This window comes from Phyllobates terribilis, unplaced genomic scaffold, assembly GCF_046119375.1.
Source record: "Phyllobates terribilis strain yellow unplaced genomic scaffold, ASM4611937v1 Scaffold_1__5_contigs__length_1240528914, whole genome shotgun sequence".
Lineage (NCBI taxonomy): Eukaryota > Metazoa > Chordata > Amphibia > Anura > Dendrobatidae > Phyllobates > Phyllobates terribilis.
The window spans coordinates 495427851-495449478 of NW_027362761.1; the positions used below are offsets into that span (position 1 = coordinate 495427851).

General features: G+C 43.9%; 1 protein-coding gene across 2 annotated transcripts in view; it reads left to right on the top strand.

Annotated features, from left to right (window-relative positions):
- The first annotated feature begins 265 nt into the window (after positions 1 to 265).
- Positions 266 to 21628, top strand: part of PDE8B (phosphodiesterase 8B) — a 390573-nt gene continuing 369210 nt past the window's right edge. For both annotated transcript variants that reach the window (XM_073680165.1, XM_073680166.1), the window contains exon 1: positions 266 to 454. In XM_073680165.1, coding sequence (XP_073536266.1) covers positions 413 to 454 — 42 coding nt within the window. In that variant the 5' untranslated portion in view covers positions 266 to 412. The remainder of the gene's footprint in view (positions 455 to 21628) is intronic.

Here is a 21628-nt window from a genome sequence, read left to right on the forward strand (position 1 = left end):
CAGGTACTTCAAAGTGAAGGATCTTCATAAAAAAGTAATAATTTGTCTGACATTTATATTTCCCTAATAATATATACTTTGCATACTCAGAGTAATAAGGAAATGAGGATGGCCATCTACAAAGGTGAGGTCAGGCTCAGGTAGACACATCGCAGCCTGTTACATGGAAGCCAGAAAAAGTTCTGTGACATTATCTAACCTGCTTCTGTCCAAGAACTACAGAGCAGCTCCTGTACTGGGAGGAGTTGTCACTGGCAGAGGGGGAGGACACCAGGCTCATGAAAAGGTGTCACCAGCCTCCTGCCGGGACAGCAGAGGTGACTGCTGGCCAAAGCGGACACTGTCTGGTTATAGCCATGCACTGACTGGATGCCTGTTATGCGCTGCAGGGCAGAGGGGCAGGTGGAACTGCATGACCATGAGCCTGGAAAACTGCTGCCAGGAGCTGCACCAGGTAAGTGTGATGAGCTGCACCTACTGTATGTGTGATTCTACAGGTGTTAGATTCCTGCACCTCAGTGATGATTAATATTGCTGCTATTAGAATCTATGTGTATGTGTCATCTATGGCACATCTATAGTTTATAGCCATCGATACATCATCTATGTATCTCCTTCAACTATGTATTCTATCTCACATATATCTATGCATTTATCTATATTATATCTATCTACTTATATATATCACAACTATGTATCTATTGAGTTGTCATCTATCGATCTTACTATCTCACATCTATATTTTATATCCTTTCATATATCATCTATCTCACATCAATCTGTCTATCTCTCACCTATGGATCTATATACCTCACATCTATCTATCTCATATCGATCTATCTCACATGTATCTCACATCTATCTATCTATCTATCTATCTATTTTTCTGTTTATCTATCTATCATTTATCTATCTATCTGACATTAATTTATTTTAAATATTTGTATCACATTATGTATCTATCTCACATCTATATTTTATATCTATCTATATCACGTATATCTAGCTATGCATTTATCTATTTTATATCTATATATCACATCTATGTATCTATATATTTGTCATCTATCTATCTTACTATCTTACATTTATTTTATATCTCACATCAATCTATCACCTATGTATCTATATATCTCCTATATATCTATTTTATATCAATCTATCCATCCATCGCACATGTATCTCACATTTATACATCTATTTATTTATCTATCTCATATCTATCTCTCACATATATCTCACATCTATCTATTCATCTATCTATCTAGCTATCTCACATTCATATTTTATATCCATCGATATATCATCTATCTATCGTTGGTAATGTATCACTGTGGTAAAGCATCACTGTACTTTGTTATAAAGCGTTCTTTAGGTTTATATGCAGTCCTATGTAAAACCATATAACGTGAGTTGTGCTGAGGCTCTCCGCTCGGCCACCTCTCTGTGTTAGCAGTGTGTGTATACATTCCTAAGTGCTTCATGCTTTCTTGAACAAACATTGCATACAGACTGGATTTCCAGCCCAGCATGACAAGGATAGCAGTAACTGCTGGCTGAACAGTGGGATCTCAGGACATTACATTAGGATGCTGCTGGTGTATTTGTACACATTTCCTCTGCAGCAGGTAATATTGTTATGTGGTATGAAGTATGGAATACTAGTTTGTATTGTTTTCAGTTGTTTTTTTTTCTGTTATTTGTAATAGTGTATATGTTGTTTTATATAGTTTCTTTGTAAAGGTTCTAAGCAAAGTGTCATTGATTTGATTGATCCTTTGCTTATAACGGGTCAGATTTCCAGTTCCAGAAACTCCAGGGCAATACCAAACGAAAAGGATCTACCTTTCATTTTAGACATCAATGAAGGTCCAACATCATAAACTGCATAAAATTAGTTACATAGTTACATAGGTTGAATAAAGACCTAGATCCATCAAGTTCAACTTTCCTCCCCCAATTGTACATTTTGTCACAAATTTAAGTATGACCCACAACGTTATGTGTAGTGAGAAAATCATCCAGCCCTTTTTAAAAGCTGTTATAGTGTCTGCCATTATTACCTCTTGTTGTTCGGCATGCCACAGTCTGACTGCTCTGACTGTAAAGAACCCTTTCCTATTTACCTGCCAGAATCGCCTTTCTTCCACCTGTAATGAGTGCCCCCTCGTCCTTCGTACGGTCTTTAGAAGGAATAAGTCATGTGCCAGTACTTTGTACTGTAGCTGAGATCTCCCCTGAGGCATCTCTTTTCCAAGCTAAACAAGCCCAACTTTTTCAACCTCTCATCGTATGAGATGCCTTCCATCCCTTGTAATAATCTAGTTGCCGCTTTTGAACTGACTCTAACTTCTGAATATCCTTTTTAAAATGTGGAGCCCAAAACTGGATCCCATATTCCAGATGTGGCCTAACCAGTGATTTATAAAGGGGTAACAATACGTTGGGATCGCAGGATTTTATCTCTATTTCCATACATCCTAAAATCTTGTTTGCTTTTGCGGCTGCTGCTTGATATTGAGTACTGCTGCTCAGCTTAATTGTAACCAGAATACCCAAGTCCTTTTCCTGTTCTGTAGCCCGAGTATACTCCCATTTAATGTATATGCAGCAATCGGATTACTCATCCTAGGTGCATTATTCTACATTTATCTACGTACATTCAACCTCATCTGCCAAGTCTTTGCCCATTCATCTTATCGTAATGTCAAGATCAGATTTTAATATCCTACATAATTTGGTGTCACCAGCAAAGACTGACACTTTACTCTCAATCCCATCCACAAGGTCATTAATACGTTAGATGACGTTTTCACTTTCGCTTAAATTAATATGGAATTGCGCAGCTAGAAATTACCTGATGTAATGTTGTTTTGGGAAACAATTATTTTTACAATGCTCTGATTGCAAAGAAGTCTGGAATATTACAAAAGTCATATTGTTATATTGTACAACTGAAAAAAGACTCATGTCCACCAAGTTCTACTAAGGGATGGGAGAGAATATAGGTAATTATAGTTACAACTGTAATGCATGAACCAAAGCTCAAAGGCTAAATTCCCACGTTGAGTATTTGCAGAGTTTTTTTCCATTGTGTATTTCTGTGTGCAAAAAATGCACCACATTACATTTCCAGGAAAGTGGATGAGATTTATGTAAATATGTTCACTTAGCTTTTTTTAACAGTGCAGAAACTGTCCTGCGTTGTGTCTGAAATCTACAGCATTTCAATCCCTCTTGTGGTTAGTATTCCTCATAGACATGAAAACGCATGTAATGCACACATGAATTTATCAGCAAAGTTTTACCATGGCTCAGCAAACAGGAAGCTTCTAAGATAAAATAGTTTTATTTTAAGCTTGACACACCAAAACAAGAAAAAAACAGCAGCAGCATAAAAGCTCAATCAAAATCTAAATGAAAGAAAAACGCAAATAACGAAATTGGCCAATTCGTGCAGAAAATCTGCAGCATCACATATTCATAGAATCATAGAATCATAGAATGGTTGAGTTGGAAGGGACCTCCTGGGTCATCTGGTCCAACCCCCTGCTCAAAGCAGGATTCACTAGATCATCTCAGACAGATGTCTGTCCAGCCTCTGTTTGAAGACGTCCATTGAAGGGGAACTCACCACCTCTCGTGGCAGCCTGTTCCACTCATTAATCACCCTAACTGTCAAAAAGTTTTTTCTAATATCTAATCTGTGTCTCCTCCCATTTAGTTTCATCCCATTGCTTCTAGTCTTTCCTTGTGCAAATGAGAATAAAGATGATCCTTCTACAATGTGACAGCCCTTGACATATTTGTAGACAGCTATTAAGTCTCCTCTCAGTCTTCTTTTTTGCAAGCTAAACATTCCCAAATCCTGCAACCGTTCCTCATAGGACATGGTTTGCAGACCAGTCACCATTCTGGTCGCTCTTCTCTGAACTTGCTCCAGTTTGTCTATGTCTTTTTTAAAATGTGGTGCCCAAAACTGTACACAGTATTCCAGATGAGGTCTGACCAAAGAGGAGTAAAGACCGATAATGACTTTACGTGATCTAGACTGTATGCTTCTGTTAATACATCCCAGAATTGTATTTGCCTTTTTTGCTGCTGCATCACACTGTTGACTCATGTTTAGTCTATGATCTATTAGTATACCTAAGTCTTTTTCACATGTACTGTTGCTTAGCTCTATTCCTCCCATTCTGTATATGCTTTTTTCATTTTTATTGCCCAGATGTAGTACTTTGCATTTTTCCCTGTTAAAAACCATTCTGTTGGTTGCTGCCCACTGCTCCAGTTTATTTAGGTCTTTGTGAATCCTCTCTCTCTCTTCTCTAGTATTAGCTATCCCTCCTAGCTTTGTGTCATCAGCAAATTTAATCAGTTTACCCTCAATTCCTTCATCTAAATCATTGATAAAGATGTTGAACAATACAGGTCCCAGGACGGAGCCCTGTGGTACCCCACTTGAGACATTCATCCAGCTGGATGTGAAGCCATTTACAACCACCCTTTGAGTCCGATCACTAAGCCAGTTATGAATCCACCTAACAGTTGCCTGGTCCATTGCATACTTGGTCATTTTTTCAATAAGGATGGTGTGAGATACTTTGTCAAATGCTTTGCTGAAGTCAAGATATACTATATCTACAGCATTTCCCTGATCCACCCAGTCAGTGATTCTGTCATAGAAGGAAATTAAGTTAGTCTGACATGACTTGTTAGTTACAAACCCATGCTGACTCTGGTTAATCACTTCATTCTTATCCATGTACTTACATACATGTTGTTTAATAATTTGTTCAAATATCTTTCCTGGTATAGAAGTCAGACTCACCGGCCTATAGTTCCCTGGGTCCACCTTCTTCCCCTTTTTGAAGATAGGAACAACATTTGCTCTTCTCCAGTCTTCTGGGACTTCTCCTGTTCTCCAAGAATTTTCAAAGATTATGGAGAGTGGTTCTAAAATTTCTTCTACGATCTCCTTCAGTACTCTGGGGTGTAATTCATCTGGACCTGGAGACTTGAACTCATTTATGTTAGCTAAATATTCCCTCACAATCTTTCTGTTTACAGATAACTTGGATTCCTCTATTCCTTTAAAAGGACAGTGAAGATCAGTTGATGTTACATTTTCTTTCTGAGAGAAAACAGATGCAAAATAGGAATTAAAAAGTTCGGCCTTCTCAACATCCTCTCTTACCATTTCTCCATTTTCATCCTGTAAAAATCCTATAGCATCTTTGACTTTTCTTTTACTTTTGACATACCCCCCAAAATCCTTTTTTATTGCTTTTGACATCACTTGCAAGCCTTAATTCATTGTCAGCTTTAGCTAACCTGATACGTGCCCTGCAGGATCTGCAGACTGCATTATAATCTTCTTTAGATATGCCTCCCTCTTTCCATTTAATAAACATTTCTTTCTTTCTTTTTAGCATGTGTTTAAGTTCTGTGTTCATCCATCCTGGTTTCCTTAAATGCTTCCCATTCTTCCTACTTTTCGGGATTGTTAACGATTGTGCTTTGAGAATCTCATTTTTAAAAATTTCCCATCCTTCCTGGACATTTTTGTCCTTAAGGACATCCAGCCATTGGATCCCTCCTATTCTCTTTCTGAGTCTCTTAAAATCTGCCTTTCTGAAATCTAACCTTGAAGTCTGAGTCTTCACATGTCTTCCTCCTCTAGTTATCCAAAATTCTATAATAGCATGATCGCTGCCTCCTAGGGTCCCAGCCACCTTTACCTCCTCAACCATTTCCTCCCTGTTTATAAGGATTAGATCCAAAGTAGCAGATCCCCTTGTTTTCTCCCCTACCTTTTGGAAGATAAAGTTGTCAGCAAGAGAGGATAAGAATTTGCTTGACCTGTTAGTTTTACTTGAGAGAGATTCCCAACAAATGTCTGGATAGTTGAAATCTCCCATGACCACTACGTCATATTTTTTGGAGAACTTGGTCATTTGATACATAAAGAGTTCATCCATATCTTCAGCTTGCCCAGGTGGCCTGTAGTAAATGCCTACAATGGTGTCCTTTCCGTTGTTCTCTCCTTGTATTCTTACCCAAACAGTTTCCACAGAACTCCCAGTCTCTGAAGCTTCAATCTCTGTGCAGATATACGCTTTTCTAACATACAATGCAACACCTCCTCCTCGTATATCAAGTCTGTTTCTTGCAAATAAGTTGTATCCTTTTAGCCTTTTATTCCAATCATGTGTATCGTCCCACCAAGTTTCAGTGATTCCAATGACATCATATTCCTTTTCCTGCATTAGTAGTTCCAATTCTCCTTGTTTGTTGCCCATGCTTTGTGCATTTGTATAAAAACATTTTAGTTTGTGATTGGTTTCTCTTCCTCCCATATTTTTATTATTTAAATTGTTTTGTCTTTGTTCTTCCTTTCCACTTCCAGTAGCAGAGATCTCAATAGTATTTGTCAGCTGTATGGCTTTTTCTGGCCTTTTGCTTCCCTTCCCACATTGTTCTAGTTTAAAGCTCTTCTGATGAGTGTAGCAAGGCGACTTCCAAATACATGTTTTCCAGTCTTCGTAAGGTGCACCCCATCTCTAGCAAGTAGTCCATCGTATAGGTAATTCATTCCGTGATCCAGAAATCCAAATCCTTGTTGACGGCACCATCGACGTAGCCAGTTGTTCACCTGTAGAATCTTATTCCACCTCATTGTTCCATGGCCATCCACTGGGAGGATGGATGAGAAGACCACCTGCTCTCCCAATTCTTTCACTTTCTTGCCTAAGTCTTCAAAGTCACTGCAGATGGTTTCCAGGTCCTTTCTTGCGGTGTCATTTGTCCCCACATGTATTAGCAGGAATGGGTAGTGATCTGTAGGTCTGAAGAGTCTTGATATCCTGTCAGACACATCTTTAATTTTTGCTCCTGGAAGACAGCACATTTCTCTTGAGGTTATGTCTGGTCTGCAGATAGCGGCCTCTGTTCCTCTTAACAGGGAATCCCCCATGACCACCACTCTCCGTTTTTTCTTCACAACATTCTTCTTTCTCCATCCAGGAGGATTCTGAGGGCTTACAAGGTTATTCATTGCTGGCAAAGTCTTATTTTGCTGTATTTCTTCATGGTTCTCCTGCGTGAGAGCCTGGTACTGGTTCCTGAGCAGTATGGGTGCTGACTGCCTCTCGATCCTCCTGCTTCTCTGGGTCACATGCTTCCATTCCTCTGTTTCGTCAGGTGCAGTTCGAATTTCTTCTCTTTCTGAATCATGAAGAGATAATTCTGCTCTGTCTAAGAACTCTTCACCTTCCTTAATGATTTTCAAGGTAGTTAACCTCTCTTCTAGATTTCACAACTTTTCCTCCAACAGGGACACAAGCTTGCATTTCTGGCATGTGAAGTTTGGCTTTTCCACTGGCAAGTCTGTGAACATGTAGCAGGATATGCAGCTCACCAAATGGCTCCTGGACTCTTCCATGTTCTTATTGTTAATGTTCTGAAAACAGTGAAAAAAGCTTAAAAAAAAAAAGCTTCAAAAGGCGCGCGGTTTACCGATGTCCTCTTTTCAGCTCCAACAGCCAAAATCCAGTGTTCTTTGAGCTTGCGGAGACTCTTCACTAGAGATGAGCGGTGTTCGACTAGAACTGTTCGCCAATCTCAAATTCGAGCTGTTTTGGGCGGTGTTCGAGTTGTTCGACGAACCCGAACGATTTGCAAAAAATTCGGCTGTACGAGGTTATGTTCGATAACTGTTCGTGCACCAAAAGCGTGTCCTGCATGTCTGGCGCTATTTAGAGCACCAATCATGCAGGGATTGTCTGCCACTCACTGTAATGCCACAGCCATGGTGGTTGTGGCATTACAGTGATTGCCCAAATCGATGGGAACAGTGCCAACAGTGAAACATGAAAAGCCGGCAATTCAGCAGCGGCATACACCTGTACCCGACAATTTAGAACCGAAAGAATAGAGCTTCACACATAGATTAGATAGATATAAACATGTCAGCCACATATATACGAAGTACAGTGAAAGTGCTGCTTACTGTACTTGTCATTTAGCGTAAAGGATTTATCAAAAAAAATAATAGTGTTTTCATGTACCGTCTCTTTAAAAAAGCCGGCCGGCAATTCAGCAGCGGTACCCGACAATTTAGAATAGAAGGAATAGAGAATCACACATAGATTAGATAGATAGAAACATGTCAGTCACATATATAAGAAGTGCAGTGACAGTGTTGATTACTGTACTTGTCATTTAGTGTAAAGGATTTATTTAAAAAAATAATAGTGTTTTCATGCACTGTCTCTTTAAAAAAGCCGGCCGGCAATTCAGCAGCGGTACCCGACAATTTATAACAGACAGAATAGAGCATCATACATAGATTAGATAGATAGAAACATGTCAGCCACATATATACGAAGTACAGTGACAGTGTTGCTTACTGTACTTGTCATTTAGCGTAAAGGATTTATCAAAAAAAATAATAGTGTTTTCATGCACCGTCTCTTTAAAAAAGCCGGCCGGCAATTCAGCAGCGGTACCCGACAATTTATAACAGACAGAATAGAGCTTCACACATAGATTAGATAGATAGAAACATGTCAGTCACATATATATGAAGTACAGTGATAGTGTTGGTTACTGTACTTGTCATTTAGTATTAAAATAAAGGATTTATTATTAAAAAAATTGGCGTGGGGTTCCCCTTAATTTTAGGCTCTAGCGGAGGTTAAGCAGACGGCTGGGGCAGATGTTTGAAGCCTGGGAAGGGGGTAATACCCACGGAGCTTCCCAGGCTACTAATATCAGCCCCCAGCTGAATACATAGCCTTTACTAGCTATTAAAATGGGGGACCCCCCAAAAAAAATGACGTGGGGTCCCCCCTAATTTAATAGCTAGCAAAGGCTAGGCAGACAGCTGGGGGCTGATATTAATAGCCCAGGAAGGGAGCCATGAATATTGGCCCCCTCCCAGGCTAGAAACACCAGCCGTCAGCCGCCCCAGAAATGGCGCATTCATAGGATGCGCCAATTCTGGCACTTAGCCTCGCTCTTCCACGCTGCCCTGGTGCGGTGGCAGGGGGTAATAGGGTTGGGGTTGATGTCAGCTTATAATGCCAGCTGACATCAAGCCCAGGTTAGTAATGGAGAGGCGTCTATAAGACACCCCCATTACTAACCTCATAGTCAAAGTTAAAAAAAACACAAACACCCAGAATAAAGTCCTTTAATTGAAATAAAGACACAATCCTTTATTGTTCTAAATTAAACCATACTTACCGTCACGCCCATTCCAGCTGAAGCCAACGATCTCCTGCAATAAAAGAAAAATAATAAAGCAACCTCATCCTTACCTTTCCATGGTTCCCACGACAGCTTCAGCTCTGCTACATCGAGATGACAGGCTGGACCGCAGCAGAACGCTGCCATCCAGCCTCTCATCCCGCAGACACTGAGAAGCGCAGGCTTGCTTGCGCTGCTCAGCGTCTCTCTGTGACGACATCCAGATGAGCCGAGTTCATGTCCAATGAACTCGGCTCACCTCATGCACGTCACTGACAGCGTGGGAAAATTCTCAAGCTGAAGCGGTGAGTGCAGGAGAATTCTCCCACGCTGTCAGTGACGTGCATAAGGTGAGCTCATGTCCAATGAACTCAGCTCACCTCCTGCACGTCACTGACAGCGTGGGAGAATTCTCCTGCACTCAGCGCTTCAGCGTGAGAATTCTCCCGCTGAAGCGCTGAGTGCAGGAGAATTTTCCCACGCTGTCAGTGACGTGCATAAGGTGAGCTCATGTCCAATGAACTCAGCTCACCTCCTGCACGTCACTGACAGCGTGGGAGAATTCTCCTGCACTCAGCGCTTCAGTGTGAGAATTCTCCCACGCTGAAGCGCTGAGTGCAGGAGAATTTTCCCACGCTGTCAGTGACGTGCATGAGGTGAGCCGAGTTCATTGGACATTAACTCGGCTCATCTGGATGCCCTCACAGAGAGACACTGTGGAGCGCAAGCAAGCCTGCGCTTCTCAGTGTCTGCGGGATGACAGGCTGGATGGCAGCGTTCTGCTGCGGTCCAGCCTGTCATCTCGATGTAGCAGAGCTGAAGCTGTCATGGGAACCATGGAAAGGTAAGGATGATGTTGCTTTATTATTTTTCTTTTATTTCAGGAGATCGTTGGCTTCAGCTGGAATGGGCGTGATGGTAAGTATGGTTTAATTTAGAACAATAAAGAATTGTGTGTTTATTTCAATTAAAGGACTTTTTTCTGGGTGTTGTGTTTTTTTAAATACTTTACTAGAAATTCATGGTGGTCATGTCTAATATTGGCGTGACCCCATGAATTTCGGGCTTAGGGCCAGCTGATAATGCCAAGCTGGCCCTAACCCCTTTATTACCCAGTGAGCCACCGCATCAGGGCCCTGGATGAGTTGGGTACAGCGCCAGAAGATGGCGCTTCTATGAACGCGCCATTTTCCGGGGTGGCTGCGGACTGCAATTTGCAGCTGGGGTGGCCCAGAAAGCTTGGGCCTCCCTGCGCTGCGGATTCCAGCCCCCAGCTGCCTAGTTGTACCTGGCTGGACACAAAAACAGGGCGAAGCCCCACGTCAATTTTCTTTAAATTATTTCATGAAATAATTAAGAAAAAAAGGGCTTCCCTATATTGTTGTGTCCGGCCAGGTACAAATAGGCAGCTGGTGGTTGGGGGCAGCCCGTTCCTGCCTGCTGTACCTGGCTGGACACAAATATAGTGCGAAGCCCCACGTCAATTTTTTTTAAATTATTTCATGAATTTCCTGAAATAATTTAAAAAAATTGAAGTGGGGCTTCGCACTATATTTGTGTCCAGCCAGGTACAGCAGGCAGGAACGGGCTGCCCCCATCCACCAGCTGCCTATTTGTACCTGGCCGGACACAACAATATAGGGAAGGCCTTTTTTTCTTAATTGTTTCATGAATTTCATGAAATAATTAAAAAAAAAGTACGTGGGCTTCGCCCTATTTTTGTGTCCAGCCAGGTACAACTAGGCAGCTGGGGGCTGGAATCTGCAGCGCAGGGAGGCCCAAGCTTTCTGGGCCCCCCCCCCGCTACAAATTGCAGTCCGCAGCCACCCCGGAAAATGGCGCGTTCATAGAAGCGCCATCTTCTGGCGCTGTACCCAACTCATCCAGGGCCCTGGTGCGGTGGCTCACTGGGTAATAAAGGGGTTAGGGCCAGCTTGGTATTATCAGCTGGCCCCAAGCCCAAAATTCATGGGGTCACGCCAGTATTAGACATGACCGCCATGAATTTCTAGTAAAGTATTTAAAAAAAACACAACACCCAGAATAAAGTCCTTTAATTGAAATAAAGACACAATTCTTTATTGTTCTAAATTAAACCATACTTACCATCACACCCATTCCAGCTGAAGCCAACGATCTCCTGCAATAAAAGAAAAATAATAAACCAACCTCATCCTTACCTTTCCATGGTTCCCACGACAGCTTCAGCTCTGCTACATCGAGATGACTGGCTGGACCGCAGCAGAACGCTGCCATCCAGTCTGTCATCCCGCAGACACTGAGAAGCGCAGGCATGCTTGCGCTCCTCACTGTCTCGCTGTGACGGCATCCAGATGAGCCGAGGTCATGTCCAATGAACTCGGCTCACCTCATGCACGTCACTGACAGCGTGGGAAAATTCTCACGCTGAAGTGCTGAGTGCAGGAGAATTCTCCCACGCTGTCAGTGATGTGCATGAGGTGAGCTCATGTCCAATGAACTCAGCTCACCTCCTGCACGTCACTGACAGCGTGGGAAAATTCTCCTGCAATCAGCGCTTCAGCGTGAGAATTTTCCCACGCTGTCAGTGACGTGCATGAGGTGAGCCGAGTTCATTGGACATGAACTCGGCTCATCTGGATGTCGTCACAGAGAGACGCTGAGCAGCGCAAGCAAGCCTGCGCTTCTCAGTGTCTGCGGGATGACAGGCTGGATGGCAGCGTTCTGCTGCGGTCCAGCCTGTCATCTCGATGTAGCAGAGCTGAAGCTGTCGTGGGAACCATGGAAAGGTAAGGATGAGGTTGCTTTATTATTTTTCTTTTATTGCAGGAGATCGTTGGCTTCAGCTGGAATGGGCGTGATGGTAAGTATGGTTTAATTTAGAACAATAAAGGATTGTGTCTTTATTTCAATTAAAGGACTTTATTCTGGGTGTTTGTGTTTTTTTTAACTTTGACTATGGGGTTAGTAATGGGGGTGTCTTATAGACGCCTCTCCATTACTAACCTGGGCTTGATGTCAGCTGGCATTATAAGCTGACATCAACCCCAACCCTATTACCCCCTGCCACCGCACCAGGGCAGCGTGGAAGAGCGAGGCTAAGTGCCAGAATTGGCGCATCCTATGAATGCGCCATTTCTGGGGCGGCTGACGGCTGGTGTTTCTAGCCTGGGAGGGGGCCAATATTCATGGCTCCCTTCCTGGGCTATTAATATCAACCCCCAGCTGTCTGCCTAGCCTTTGCTAGCTATTAAATTAGGGGGGACCCCACGTCATTTTTTTGGGGGGGTCCCCCATTTTAATAGCTAGTAAAGGCTATGTATTCAGCTGGGGGCTGATATTAGTAGCCTGGGAAGCTCCGTGGGTATTACCCCCTTCCCAGGCTTCAAACATCTGCCCCAGCCGTCTGCTTAACCTCCGCTAGAGCCTAAAATTAAGGGGAACCCCACGCCAATTTTTTTAATAATAAATCCTTTATTTTAATACTAAATGACAAGTACAGTAACCAACACTATCACTGTACTTCATATATATGTGACTGACATGTTTCTATCTATCTAATCTATGTGTGATGCTCTATCTTTCTGTTCTAAATTGTCGGGTACCGCTGCTGAATTGCCGGCCGGCTTTTTTAAGAGACGGTGCATGAAAACACTAATATTTTTTTAAATAAATCCTTTACACTAAATGACAAGTACAGTAAGCAACACTATCACTGTACTTATTATATATGTGACTGACATGTTTCTATCTATCTAATCTATGTGTGAAGCTCTATTCTTTCTGTTCTAAATTGTCGGGTACAGATGCTGAATTGCCGGCCGGCTTTTTTAAAGAGACGGTGCATGAAAACACTAATATTTTTTTTAATAAATCCTTTACACTAAATGACAAGTGCAGTAACCAACACTGTCACTGTGCTTCTTATATGTGTGACTGACATGTTTCTATCTATCTAATCTATGTGTGATGCTCTATTCCTTCTTGTCTAAATTGTCGGGTACCGGTGTATGCCGCTGCTGAATTTGCCGGCCGGCTTTTTTAAAGAGAGTGTCTTCTGAGCAGTTTGTCAGCTTTTGGACACCTTTGCAGGTGTTTTCTATGTGTTTCTATGTGTTTTTGTTTGCCTGCCATTGGTTTTAACGGTGTTCGACGGTGTTCTAAGGTGTTCGACGAACAGTTCGACGAACAGTTCCTCGAACATCCCGGTGTTCGACGAACCGAACCGAACCCGAACACTACGGGGGTGGCTCAACACTACTCTTCACTTACCCCAAAATGCAGTGGGAATATGCAAATTATCTCCTCAGGACTCCTCCCCTGGTTTACCGATGTCCTCTTTTCAGCTCCAACAGCCAAAATCCAGTGTTCTTTGAGCTTGCGGAGACTCTTCACTTACCCCAAAATGCAGTGGGAATATGCAAATTATCTCCTCAGGACTCCTCCCCTGGTTTACCGATGTCCTCTTTTCAGCTCCAACAGCCAAAATCCAGTGTTCTTTGAGCTTGCGGAGACTCTTCACTTACCCCAAAATGCAGTGGGAATATGCAAATTATCTCCTCAGGACTCCTCCTCATGACAATTTAGCCAAAAAGAACAGATTTTTATCCTCCTGATCCTGATTGTCGATTGACTGGATGAACGTTCCATACAAAAAAATTCTAAATGTTTGTTTTTTTTTTAAATGTTATTTTCTTAAAAAAAAAAAGCATATATGTAAGCCCTTTTTGAAACCGTAGATGGTTTCCATTGTGACGGATCCAAAAGCAGGACATTTCATTAAAAAAATTAACCATTACTTGCATGTTGAGTCACCGAGCGTCAACGTTCTGGGGGTCCCTACCAGTCCCCACTTGTGATTTTTTACTTTGCATACAAACATCACCACTGAGGCCAGGGATCGGTGAGTAATAGTTATTTTAGTACAATTTCTTGTATCGTTCACAGCACGACTACTTGTTGACTTCACAGGGCAGCACCAGAAATATTGAAATGGAGTGATTCCATGAATAACATTATACTAGGATATTGCTAGCAATTCATTTCTCTAATATAATCTTTACAGTGGCTACAAGCCAGAACCTCACCTTAAAGGGGAAGCGTCTCAGTATGGAACTTCATTTCATTATAGAATATTGCCAGCTGTGATTTGCACTGTCCTGCTCCTCCTGGTAGTTAAGGGTGAATCCTTATTTTTTTACTTTAGGACCTTTTTATATGGTATACCCTTATTAAACGGAGCCTGACAGCACAGAATGACTAGTTTGAATGACTGTTCAAACTTAGTATAAGCGCTCAGTGCACCCTTGGTATATCCAAATATTTAAGTGCACCTTCCCATCTACTTATTTACTCCTCACCTCTTCTTTGATTGATATCTCCGGCTTTATAGAGACAGAGAAGGGCAGAGATAAACGGAAAACAAGCAGGTGTAAGCTGCACTAAACTGTTCAGCCACGCCAAGGATGCACCAAGCCCCTGTACTTAGTTTGATCAGTCATTCTGTGCTGATAGAGTCCCTTTAACATCATAACAACATGATTATTCTAAGGTGACAATAGTTAGCAAATCGATGGCAAATTACATGGTACCCGTGATATGCACACAATAAGGGCTGCACAGAGACCTCTAGCAGCACCACAGTTGTCAGTCACAATCCATGGGAATCATTAGTAGTCATGGGTGAACCTGAATAGTAAAGTTCAGGGTCCTTACTGGACAGCTAGTGTCCGTGCTCAGACCCTAAACACAGACTTCTCACAGAAGCCCGTGTTACTGTCCAGGTTCAGCAGCCTGAACAAAGCTTGCTGAAAGGCTGCACCGAAGCCAATCAGCAAGCTTTTCTGGTGTGGGCACTACCGGCCCCATCACAGCCATGCCAGGTATTGGCATGGCTGTGATTTGCCGATGCATTATGTAAAAATAAGTAAATAGAAAAAAGACGGGTCCCATCTATTTTTGATAACAAGCGCAGGTAAAACAGACAGCTGCGGGCTGCATGCCCTCAGCTGTCTTCTTTATCTTGGCTGTTTATCAAAAATAGAGGAGTTCCCACACCGTTTTTTTAAATTAAATAAATAATTATTAAAAAATGGCGTGGGGTTCTCCCTATTGCTGACAACCAGCCAAGGTAAAGCAGACAGCTGGGGGCTGGTGTTCTGAGGCTGAGAAGGACCATGGATATTTGTCCCACGATCCCCATCAAATCTTAAGGAGTCTTGTTATGAAAAAGTTCTCAGAACGAGACTTCATAGGTCACTTCCGGTCAGCGGGAGGCATGGATATTCTCATGCTCCTGCCTGCCACTGACTATGAGTAACCCTATGGAGTCTCGTTCTCAGAACGTTTTCACAGCATGCACTGATCCACCCTAATCATTATATATGCAAACTGAGCAACAAATCTAACATGATATGTTGTGACAATGTTGCTATTACAGGAGATCTGTCAGCTCTTCTGATTTGTCTGTTTTAGTTAGAAAAGCACTCTCATCAAAGTTTTTATCCTTTTAATACACTGCTCAAAAAAATAAAGGGAACACTCAAATAACACATCCTAGATCTGAATGAATGAAATATTCTCATTGAATACTTTGTTCTGTACAAAGTTGAATGTGCTGACAACAAAATCACACAAAAATCATCAATGGAAATCAAATTTATTAACCAATGGAGGCCTGGATTTGGAGTCACCCCCAAAATTAAAATGGAAAAACACACTACAGGCTTATCCAACTTTGATGTAATGTCCTTAAAACAAGTCAAAATGAGGCTCAGTATTGTGTGTGGCCTCCACGTGCCTGTATGACCTCCCTACAACGCCTGGGCATGCTCCTGATGAGGTTGCGGATGGTCTCCTGTGGGATCTCCTCCCAGACCTGGACTAAAGCATCCGCCAACTCATGGACAGTCTGTGGTGCAACGTGATGTTGGTGGATGGAGCGAGACATGATGTCCCAGATGTGCTCAATCGGATTCAGGTCTGGGGAACGGGCGGGCCAGTCCATAGCTTCAATTCCTTCATCTTGCAGGAACTGCTGACACACTCCAGCCACATGAGGTCTGGCATTGTCCTGCATTAGGAGGAACCCAGGGCCAACCACACCAGCATATGGTCTCACAAGGGATCTCACAAAGAAATGCCACCCCACACCATTACTGACCCACTGCCAAACCAATCATGCTGAAGGATGTTGCAGGCAGCAGATCTCTCTCCTCGGCGTCTCATTCTGGATAGGCTGGGAGTGGGGTCACACTGGCTGGGGGCTGTGGCACAGACTTTGTCATGTCTGTCACATGTGCTCAGTGTGAACCTGCTTTCATCTGTGAAGAGCACAGGGCGCCAGTGGCGACTTTGCCAATCCTGTTCTGTGGCAAACGGCAAGTGTCCTGCACGATGTTGGGCTGTGAGCACAACCCCCATCTGTGGACGTCAGGCCCTCATACCACCCTCATGGAGTCGGTTTCTAACCGTTTGTGTAGACACATGCACATTTATAGCCTGTTGGAGGTCATTTTGCAGGGCACTAGCAGTGCTCCTCCTGTGCTCCTCCTGTTCCTCCTTGCACAAAGGCGGTGGTAGCGGTCCTGCTGCTGGGTTGTTGCCCTCCTACGGCCCCCTCCACGTCTCCTGGTGTACTGGCCTGTCTCCTGGTAGCGCCTCCAGCCTCTGGACACTACGCTGACAGACACAGCAAACCTTCTTGCCACAGCTCGCATTGATGTGCCATCCTGGATGAGCTGCACTACCTGAGCAACTTCTGTGGGTTGTAGAGTCGGTATCATGCTACCACGAGTGTGAAAGCACAACCAACATTCAAAAGTGACGAAAACATCAGCCAGAAAGCATTGGTACTGAGATGTGGTCTGTGGTCCCCACGTGCAGAACCACTCCTTTATTGAGGGTGTCTTGATAATTGCCAATAATTTCCATCTATTGTCTATTCCATTTGCACAACAGCATGTGAAATTGATTGTCAATCAGTGTTGTTCCTAAGTGGACAGTTTGATTTCACAGAAGTTTGATATACTTGGAGTTATATTCTGTTGTTTAAGTGTTCCTTTTATTTTTTTGAGCAGTGTATATTGCAGAAGTCCCTCTGCTCTTGGATCGGAGATGCCACAACGTCATCGTGGGGCCCGATCATTGCCATGGTGACCCGATGTCTGTGTCACCAGTCACTAGTAAGTTAGATCATGTGAAGAGCATGATCTAACTAGCTTGTGCAAATGTAGAACTGACAGTTACAAAGCATAGCAATGATCCTGCATTGCTATGCCTTATAGCTGCAATCAGACTGCTAAATGTGAAAGTCCCATAGTGGGACTAAGTAAAAAAAAAGTACCAAAAAGTAAAAACAAAATTGTAAAAATATATTTTTTTAAAAATCAGAAAATTATATATATATACAGTACAGACCATTTTCAGTTGTTTCACACTTTTTTGTTAAGTATATAATTGCACATGTGTTAATTCATAGTTTTGATGCCTTCAGTGTGAATGTACAATTTTCATAGTCAAGAAAATACAGAAAAATCTTTAAATGAGAAGGTGTGTCCAAACTTTTGGTCTGTACTGTATATATATATATATATATATATATATATATATATATATATATATAGTACTGATACATTTGTAATTTTATGTAAAAAAAAAATAAAAAAATACACATATTTGGTATCACCACGTCCGGAACGACCTTCACCATAAAAATGTCACACTGTTAGCCTTCCGGATTGTAGAAGGTATTACATGGCAGCAGTGCACGCTAGAATCCTGGACTTCTTCCATCATTCGGAGGGGAAGTTATGGGTCAAAATAGCTCAATCCATTTGTCCTAAAGCTCTTACCACTCTCCCATGGTGCGCCCATTTAACTGTCCCCTCTCTTGGCCTCATGTCATATAGTACTTATGCCACTGCTCTGGCTTTGAGATCCCATAAAAAAAGTTTATCCTTAATCGACCCCCAGGGCCCCTTGCTCCCGATTTCAGATAATCCGGATTTCCCACCAGGACTATCTGCAAATAGATTTCTCGGTTCAAATAAATCCCATCCGATATTCTTTTCTCATGTCATCTCCAATACTTCGCTGCTCCCCCTCAATGACTTGTTACAGGGAAGAGCCACTTCCCCGAAGGCTAATTTTGAATATAGTCAATTACAACACTTATATTCAACTGTGAAGAACAACTGTATAATCTCCTCATTGCCCAGGTAACTGACAATAGGCCAGGATTCTGCGGTGCATGGGAAAGGGAACTGGGGAAGTCCTTCTCTGACTCACAATGGGATAAATGTTTCTTCCTAACACATAAAACCTCAATAGGGTCCAAAGCTCAGGAAACCTCCTTCAAAATTATCTCTAGATGGTACCGGGTACCAGCAGTCCTTCATAGATGGTATCCAGTGGTCTCAGACAGATGTTGGAGATGTGGGGAGGGGGATGGGACAATGTCACACATATGGTGGGGGTGCCCTATAATAAATGCATTTTGGGCAGAGGTGGTTCCCATGATTGAGAAAATAACTGGTTTGACTATCCCTAATACGCCAGAAGCCCTCCTTTTATCAATGTTACCAATAAGTAAACGTAGTTGTAGCGCCCCGAGGGCTCGGCCGCTACAGGGGTATTGCACCTCTGCCAGAGGTGTGGTATTCCACTCCCAGGTAAGGATGGAGCGTGGACCAGGGCTCAGCTGCATACAGCACACACACCCCATTTCCGAGGGACAGCTCAACGGTGCTCCCACTAGACAGAAGTGCAGGCACGACCGACTATGTCCCTGTCTGGAGTGGGGAGGGGGGTGGAACACCCAGTGCTGTAGGGGCAGATAGGGGTTGGTTCCTAAGCGTAGATAGGAGCCCATTGGTTGCTGGTCACCTGGGCTCATGGTCAGAGGGAGGTATAAAAGGTGGGCACCATCTTAGTGCTTGGTCAGTTCAGCCAGAGGAGAAGACAGGGAGTAGAGGCTCTGTAGGAGCTCTACTCCAGGAGGGCCTAGTGAGAGGCCGAGGAGGAGGAGAAGGGGAGCTGGGATTTTGGCTCATCTCAGCTCCAAGAGAACGGAACAGAAAGGAACAGAGAAAGAGAAGGAGAGACAGAGAAACAGAAGGGCTCAGGAACAAGAAGGTGGAAGGGACCCTAAGAACCCACGAGAATCCAGGGTGCAGGGTCAGGCAGATTAAGGGTACCGGATCCCAAGTTGGTGGAGGAGAAACAACCCTCAGCCAAAGACCGGTCGTCGTGATCATCTATTGGTGCGACACCTCATCAAACCTGCTAGGAAGGCACCATATAGGACAGCGGAGGACGGGGCCCACGTTTAACCGCACAAGTCTGCGGCAGCTGGACAAAAGTGGGTCACTGGTGAGGCAGGCCAGAGAAAGGATTAAAGGGGGTCCTGTGCCATGCTCCTGAACTGCCTGGGAGTTGACCGAGCCCCTCACCTGGTGGACGCAGCACGGCTCAGGCGGTCACTGCCGACGGAAGTGACCTGGAACAAACGAACTGTGAGTAAAGACCCTGGACTGTAACTTGTTGTCTGTGTGCTCCTTCGCGCCTCCAGCACTACCGGTACTGGGACTCTCACTACCATCACTCCCACCATCCACTACACTGCCCTGGGGCCGCACTCTTCCCGTGGGGAGTCACACCATCCCAGCTGCATTCATCATCGGCCCCAGCGGACTGCCTTGCAGCGGCGGTTCCTAATAACCGCAATCCACTGGTGGCGTAGTCGGACATTATCAATAGCACATAGCAGACTACCATTGGTCTGACCACCCTGAGCCACGGGACCGGGCCGCCACTACTACCCCCATCGTTCCCCTATCGCCCGGATCCGCGTGCCCCACGGCCCAGGGGGCGAGTCATAGTTATAAAAGGTAATCAATAGGCTAGCTAATACAGGCAGCTAAGAATGTCATTCCACGACACTGGAAAAGCAGAGACCCACCCACTGTGGAGGAATGGTTTGCGGAGATCTCCCTCCTTAATAGGATGGAGCATCTGATTGCCATCTCACCGGCTGATGTTGATAGATACTGTGTGATTTGGAGGGATTGGATGGATTTCCAAAACTCTGATGCCTACCATCTAGTTCCCAACTAAAGTTATCCGGGATGTCATCACAACAATGATCATAATCACACTCTATTGATTGGTCGTCTGCCGTGGTCCGCTCCCTCTCTCTCTATCTTTCATATGGAAAAATACATGCTTGATCTGGATATTGATGGAAAACCCTCCCTGTACCCCCCCAATGTACTATAGTTATGCATAGATTTATAGTTACGTTACCCCTTTTACTATGTATATTGTATTTTCTTGTACTTTTTCAACACAAAAAATAAAAAAACTTGAATTTGAAAAAATGTCACACTGGTTAACCCCTTCAGTGAACACCGTAAAAAAAAAGAGCAAAAAACGATGCTTTATCATCATGTTGCCAAATAAAAAGTGGAATAAAACGCAATCAAAATGGTATCTCTGAAAAGTCATTTTGTCCCGCAAAAAGCAAGCTGCCACACAGCTCCATCAGCGGAAAAGTAAAAAAGTTGTAGCTCTCAGAATAAAGCAATGCAAAAATGATTATTTTTTCTATAAAATAGTTTTTACTGTGTAAAAGCGGCAAAACATGTGATGTGGGGGGCAGCTGGGGCTGCAGCAGCGGAGGCGGCAGGGGCTGCTGCAGCAGCAGCGGAGGGGGCTGTGGCAGCTGGGGCGGCGATGAAGCGGTGTTACCCAGTGTGCGCCGCCATGAATTCACTATGGCCGCGCTAGTCTTCAGGAGGTGGGCGGTCTCCCGTCCAGATCTCGTGCTGCAGTGACGTTACTAAGAGGAGGAGCTGGGGATGACTGCATGCTGTGCTGTTCCGTGTCGGCCCGGCCATGTCTCTTAGTAATGTCACTGCAGCGCGCAATCTGGACGGGAGACCGCCCACCTCCTGAAGACTAGCGCGGCCATAGTGAATTCATTGCGGCGCCCGCTGGGTAACACCGCTCCGTCGCCGCCCCAGCTGCCACAGCTCCTGCCGCAACCACAGCCCTCGCCGCAGCCACAGCCCTCTCCACAGCCACAGCTCCGTCCTCAGCCACAGCCCCCGCCGCAGCCACAGCCCCCACTGCAGCCACAGCCCTCGCCGCAGCCACAGCCTCCTCCACAACCCCAGCCACCTCCGCAGCCCCAGCCGCCTCCGCTGCCACAGCCCCAGCCAGTGTGACCCCGCTCCCTGCCTATCCAGAATGAGAGTCAAGCATTATAAGGTAGAAGTAAAGTATAAAGTGAAAAAGCACATGTCATTAAGTCTATGTGCCCACGATGCAGAAATGCTCCAGATTTTTTCCTGAGCATTTCTGCATCTCCCTGGCAGAAAAAACGCATGTGGATTGT